Source organism: Nanorana parkeri, unplaced genomic scaffold (assembly GCF_000935625.1).
Source record: "Nanorana parkeri isolate BGI_ZX_2015 unplaced genomic scaffold, ASM93562v1 scaffold18, whole genome shotgun sequence".
Lineage (NCBI taxonomy): Eukaryota > Metazoa > Chordata > Amphibia > Anura > Dicroglossidae > Nanorana > Nanorana parkeri.
The window spans coordinates 1,560,811-1,566,859 of NW_017306286.1; the positions used below are offsets into that span (position 1 = coordinate 1,560,811).

General features: G+C 40.9%; 1 protein-coding gene across 2 annotated transcripts in view; it reads right to left on the reverse strand.

The window, feature by feature from the left end:
* Positions 1–567: 567 nt before the first annotated feature.
* Positions 568–6,049, reverse strand: part of KCTD10 (potassium channel tetramerization domain containing 10) — an 18,138-nt gene continuing 12,656 nt past the window's right edge. For both annotated transcript variants that reach the window (XM_018560511.1, XM_018560504.1), the window contains exons 6-7: positions 4,663–4,858; positions 568–1,042 (exon numbers count right to left, since the gene is read on the reverse strand). In XM_018560511.1, coding sequence (XP_018416013.1) covers positions 824–1,042; positions 4,663–4,858 — 415 coding nt within the window. In that variant the 3' untranslated portion in view covers positions 568–823. The remainder of the gene's footprint in view (positions 1,043–4,662; positions 4,859–6,049) is intronic.

Genomic DNA, 6,049 nt, shown 5'->3' on the forward strand with positions numbered 1-6,049 from the left:
CCTCTTGTTCACAGGAATACCAGCTTATACAAGCACATCAATGTAAATACACCAACGAATTCAAAATTAAAACAGAGTCTGTAGTTGAGTTTATTAAGGAGATGGGGCAATATAAATTATTCAATATACACAAAGAACTATGGCTACATTAAAACAAGGAAAAATATACAGAATATTAATTTGGACATAAAAACAGTCAAATACTTGAAGGTGCATTGCTTGCGTGGGTGATTAGGATGCATCCCAGAATGATTGCAACTGAGCCACAAAAGGTTCATACTTGACTTAAGTCAAAAAGTTGAAAGTAATAAAGGCATCAGTGTACTTTATGTGTGTTAAGGTCAGAACTGAACAATATTGCAACAAGAGCAGCCGAAATACATATCCACTAATAAGGGAAACCGCCACTGAGCTAAGTACAACATTGATTTGCTGGTTTGTTATACAGTATACGGACAACATGTACCAAAAGGTTATAAAGCAATGCATTAAGCCAACATATTCAGTCCACCTGAACAAAAATTGCTCTTTATGCCCATGTCTGTAATAACATATGTTGCCTCTTTATTCATTGGTGTACAACTATGCAACCAGCACTAACTTAGGACTGAGGAAATCCCCACACAAACAAACATTCAAAACTCATTGTCCCTTCAACATGATTTGAATAAATCACCATAAAGTGTAACAGTTGAGGCAGGACTTAACTTCCAAGTACGTTACCACCTCAACCGACTTTCTTTTCCCACATGGGTTTGGGCTTAGAGAAAGTAGACAGATCTTGTGGACGGACAAATTGCAATGAACATGGATGAGAAATGCCCTACTGGTGAAGATGTGCTCTGTCATCTGGCCTTTTGATGTGGATGCGCCTAACTCTCTCAATGCGATCCCGTTCATCATCATCATCTAGGTGATGGGAACGACCTGCTGCTCCTCCCGTGGCTTCCAACAGAGCATTGTCTGGTCCCCGTCCATCTTGTGCCTCATATAGCAGAATGTTAAGAGTCTCTTCATAGATCCTGGCCTCTGGAAACTCCACCTGAACCAGGACATGAATGGTTAATATCAATGTATTCTTATACCCAGGCACTAAAATCACATATGAGCTTTAACACATTAACTAAAATAAAGTGTGATCATTCTGCCATGAAGTCCATGTCCAGGTTCTTCTTGTTATAGGGTGACAATGCTCTGACCCTGTCTCCTAATTGTGCCCCAGTGTTGTAACACGAATGGACTTCCAATGGAGGCTACAAGAGGCTATTCTAAATACAGATTACACAGACATGGTCAACTGCTGTCACCATCTTGAAACTCATTCTGAGAAATGCCATGCAACTACGGTAGATCACTAGAAAGTATGCAGATCCAGCAGCACTGAAATGGAATAATGAAAAAAAGATGGGAACAAGTTCTTTTTTTATTGTAGTTAAGATACACTGTGCTTTAGCAAGCTAAAAGCCATCCAGTTAGCCTTTATAGCTACTTTAAAAGAGGAAAAATGTTTTTATGTGTTCTGGAGATATTTGAAATCTCTAGTATGACTCATGTTCACAGAGAGAATTCAATTGGTCTAGAAAATGCACTAAATACAAACAATTCAGTCCTCTCCCTGACTATGCTTCGGTCTGGTATCCAGCATGACAGTATTGAGTCATGCTGGTTTATACACTGCCTGGCCAAAAAAAGGTCACCACCTGCATTTAGCTAAGCAAATAGGTAATATGTTCCTTACGTTGGTCAGGTCTAGGTTCAGCAACGTTAGGTCTCCCAAAAAAAAAAGGTCACCTGACTATCTGAATATACTGATTGACCAGGTTTTTCCATCAATGGATTTTTTTCTTCCCTGATGGCACATTGAGCATATACCAAGATGGCAATGCCAAGATTAATCTGCCTCAGGCATCATTTTCACACATGGATTGGTCACCGAATCCAGACCTTAACCCCATTGAGAATCTTTGGGATGTGCTGGAGAAGACTTTACACAGTGGTCTGACCTTCCCATCATCACTACAAGATCTTGGTGAAAAATGAATGCAACTCTGGATGGAAATAAATGTTATGACATCACCTAAGCTTATGGAAACAATGACATGGTAAATGCATGCCGTAACCTAGGCTAAAGGCAGTCCAACAAACTATTGGAGTGTGTGACATTTTTTTTTGGCCAGGCAGTGTATTTTGTAAAGTAACATTTGTAAAGTTTATAAAGCATCACTATCAACCTAGAATTGTCTAGGTTTTGATTTAGTGACTTCTTAAATTATATTTATTCTGATATTCACTTTTTATTCAAAAGCACAAAAAAAACTGAGAATTTAAAAACAGTACAAATATATCAAGTGGAAATATCAGTTGGGAATGACATAGCAAACAAAGAGCCTGTTTATGATCATCCTGAAGGAGCTCCCACACAGACAGCTTTTTGGGCATCATCAAAATGACTAAAAAGCTGCTAGCCAGGTATAAAATTGCCACTTCCTGGTAGTGATGGAGCTTGCCTACCACCTCTCACTTCACACACACATCTCTCTGTTGGGGGGGACAAGTTCCAAAAAAGAATAAGAGTTTCTGCTAGGATTGTTCAGATACCAGTGCCGATACTCTTCATTTTCATGAGAACTACTGTTGTGGAAATTTTACTAGGATGTGTTTTTAGTGTATTGTAATGTTTTGTCATTTGTCTCTCAGTGTCTCGGTTTAAATAAGCACTGGGGGGTTAAACCATTGGAGTAGATATCTTATGCGCGGCGGAGCAGTGTCTTCTTGGCGAATGTATGGACGCCGGCTGGGGCCCCCCGTGCAATGCATGGATTTATTGGCTTGCGTGGATACATTTGTTTGGAACGCAGTATATGAAAGGAACGTGCGTTTGTTGTCCCTGGTGAGTCTGATCAACCACTAGAGATAATATAACGTTGTCCCTGTGAATACGTGTGCATGAGAATCATAGTAACGTTATGTGGCATTGATCACTGAGCAATGCTGGATAAAGTCACCTCGGTGGTAATAGATTATTCTACTACATGTGTTTTGTAGACTAGCTATGTATTGAGGAAGTGCTTGTTAACATCACTTCCTGGTTTGCTGGTTTTTTAAATCGTTTGCTGGTTGTTGACATCACTTCCTGTCTTGCCCCACTTCCTGTCTTGCTATAACTTCCTGTCTTGCTATCACTTCCTGTCTCGCTGTTTGAGACATCCCTTCCTGTCTGACATCACTTCCTGTTGGGCAGGTATAAAACAATAAACATACCTGTGCTCTGGCTCTAAGCATGGGATTATCAAGCAAGCAACACATGTCTCCTGACTCTACATGACTCTGAAAGGGATACTTCCAGTCCTTGCACAAAAGAGCGTAGTACAACGGGGGAAATTCTTTGCGTTTGGCGCAGCTTAATGCGACATGGATTTGTGCGTTGAACCAAGCGAATTTCCATAACACTACCATGGAAGCAGCTTGGACCTAGTTCTGGCGCTCCACCACTGTCCTGAAATCATTAGTCTTTATTGTTTTAGAAAAACTGTCACATGACAACAATAATGTACCGTGTTTCCCCGAAAATAAGACAGTGTCTTATATTTTTTTTTCTACGAAAAAAGACACTAGGTCTTATGTTCGGGGGATGTCTTACCTGGCTGCAGTTGTCCGCTCTGCCGTCCAGGGAGCCAGGCGTGCGGGCGGGAGCTGCGGCTAGCGCTCTCATGCCATCCAGGGAGTTGCTCTGGGTGACTGTCATGCCTGGCGGGGGGGAGCTGCGGCTAGCACTATCTTCAGGGATGTCTGTAATATGAGATCTACCACCAAACTAGGTCTTATTTTCGGGGTAGGTCTTATATTACAGAAATCCCTGAAGATAGTGCTAGGTCTTATTTTGGGGGTAGGTCTTACTTTTGGGGAAACACGGTATCAGTACTTGTATCTTTGAGTACTTGGACAAGTACCAGTACTCGTACTCGCAAAACTGGTATCTGTGCATCCCTTTATTTATAAAAAACTAAAATCATACATTATAACAGAGATGTACAAATCCCAGGAGCTCCGTGTGCTCCTTACAAATCACAGCTGCCTCCTAACTTTTGAAATTTTCTCTGGTCTAGTCTTGGAGCTGGAAAAGTATCTGTACATGTACCGAGTACGGTACTTGGTATCTGAACATCCCTAGTTTCTGCCTTTATTTTGAAATTTCTCTGATCTGCTACCTGCTCTTGGTCAATGAATCTGAACGTACTGAAACCTGTTTAACATCTAGGCAGCTAGCATTTTCAGAGAGGTAAGCAATGACAGCTTCCATATTACTCTTAGGAAAGGTTTACTTTAAAAAAATAAGTAAAATTTGGTCCAACATACTTGAAAGAACATCCGCTAGGGGTGTTCAACCATTGAAAACAGAGTTTAATCAGTTATTAAAGTTTATATCTACAGAGAACAAGAGGTCAAAAAAAAGTGACAGAAGCAAGGTTTGGAAGAAATCAGAACACTGCCAGGCTTGTTTAAATGGTTGCAGTTTATTTTTTTTAAAGCAGTGTTTTAAGCGGTTTGTACCAACTATCATTTGGTAATTTTTTTATCCTGTAAATAAAACACAAAAATAAAGCCACCTATAACTGCCTATACTGTTTACTTGCATGTAATTTGAAAAAAATGCCACTATACCTTGGTTTGCTTTTTCTCTGTTGCATATACAATGGATGTGCAGCACACCTCTGCAATTTTTCGACCTTGACCATAGAATGACCAGCAGCAGATCTCATCTCCAATTACGTCTTTAATAAATAAAACCCTCCCATTAAATCGTAAAGACAACTTATCAAACAGCTCAATGTTCTTCAGCATGTTGTCATCAGAATTGCTGAAAAAAAGATATAATTCAGGATTAATCATGTGATCATGCTGAAGAGAAAGAAATTAAAATTCAAATAATTGGTTTGCTGACTGGAAACCTACAGCAGAAAAGACTGGTTAATATAAAAAACAGAAAAGCCTTGTAACACATTTTTTAGAGATAGAATAGAGACTATATGACTGATGAGATCTACTTTACACTTTCATCTTATAAAAAGGACAAAGCGGCATCTGTCCCAATTAGCACCAAACAATTTCTTCTTTCCTGTAGACAAAGTGGCAGATTCTGAACACACAGCAGGGTAGAGGCAAGTGCATGGGCCAAAGGCCACAATGCCAGCAAAGCACATCTTTTTAATATACCATTTTGCACAATCACTAGGCATTTAATGAATAATAGCAAACAGTCATAGTGATGTGAATAGAAAGAAAAAAAAAAAAAAGATATCTATTTATACCGGAAGAATTACCTTCTTCCAGTTGATTAAAATTTCAAAAGATTCAACACTTTGGCAGACATCAAGGGCTGCAACAACCAATTGATTATAATGGATAATAAAAATCGTTGACAACGATTCTCATCCTCGATTAGTTGCTTTACAATTAGTTGTCACTGTTCTGCTCCTCCGTTCTCCCCCCCGCTGGTGCTGGCTGCAGCGGTCCGAGTCCCTTTCAATCTCCGGTGCTCTCCCCCGCCTGTGTTGGCAGAGGCAGCGGGGACACAGACCACTGCAGCCGCCACCAGCAGGAAGGAGAGACCGCTGTGACTGCACTCCGCCACTGCCCCCCTCTCGTACCCTGCTGCCGCCACCGTGTATCCTCTTCCCCAGCCCGTTTCTCCTCAGCCCTGCCCCACCTCTGCTCCATTCCGACTCTACCCCTAGTGCCACCGCACCTTCTCTGCATCTAGAGGCTGGGAGCCATACCCAGCCTGCTATTGGATATTTTAAAATGCAATAGCAGGCTCCCTATTGCACCTGCCCACTGACAATCAGCAGAGGAGGACCTAATGGAGAACTTTCTTCTTCAGGTCCTTCTGCTGATTGACAGCAGGCAGTGGGCGGGTGCAATAGTCAGTCTGCTATTGGCTATTGCAATTTGAAATATCCAATAGCAGGCGGGCTATTGCTCTCAGCAATAAACCTAAAAAAAGAAAAAAGGTTTAAATAAATAAAAGCTAAATACACTAACATGCAAA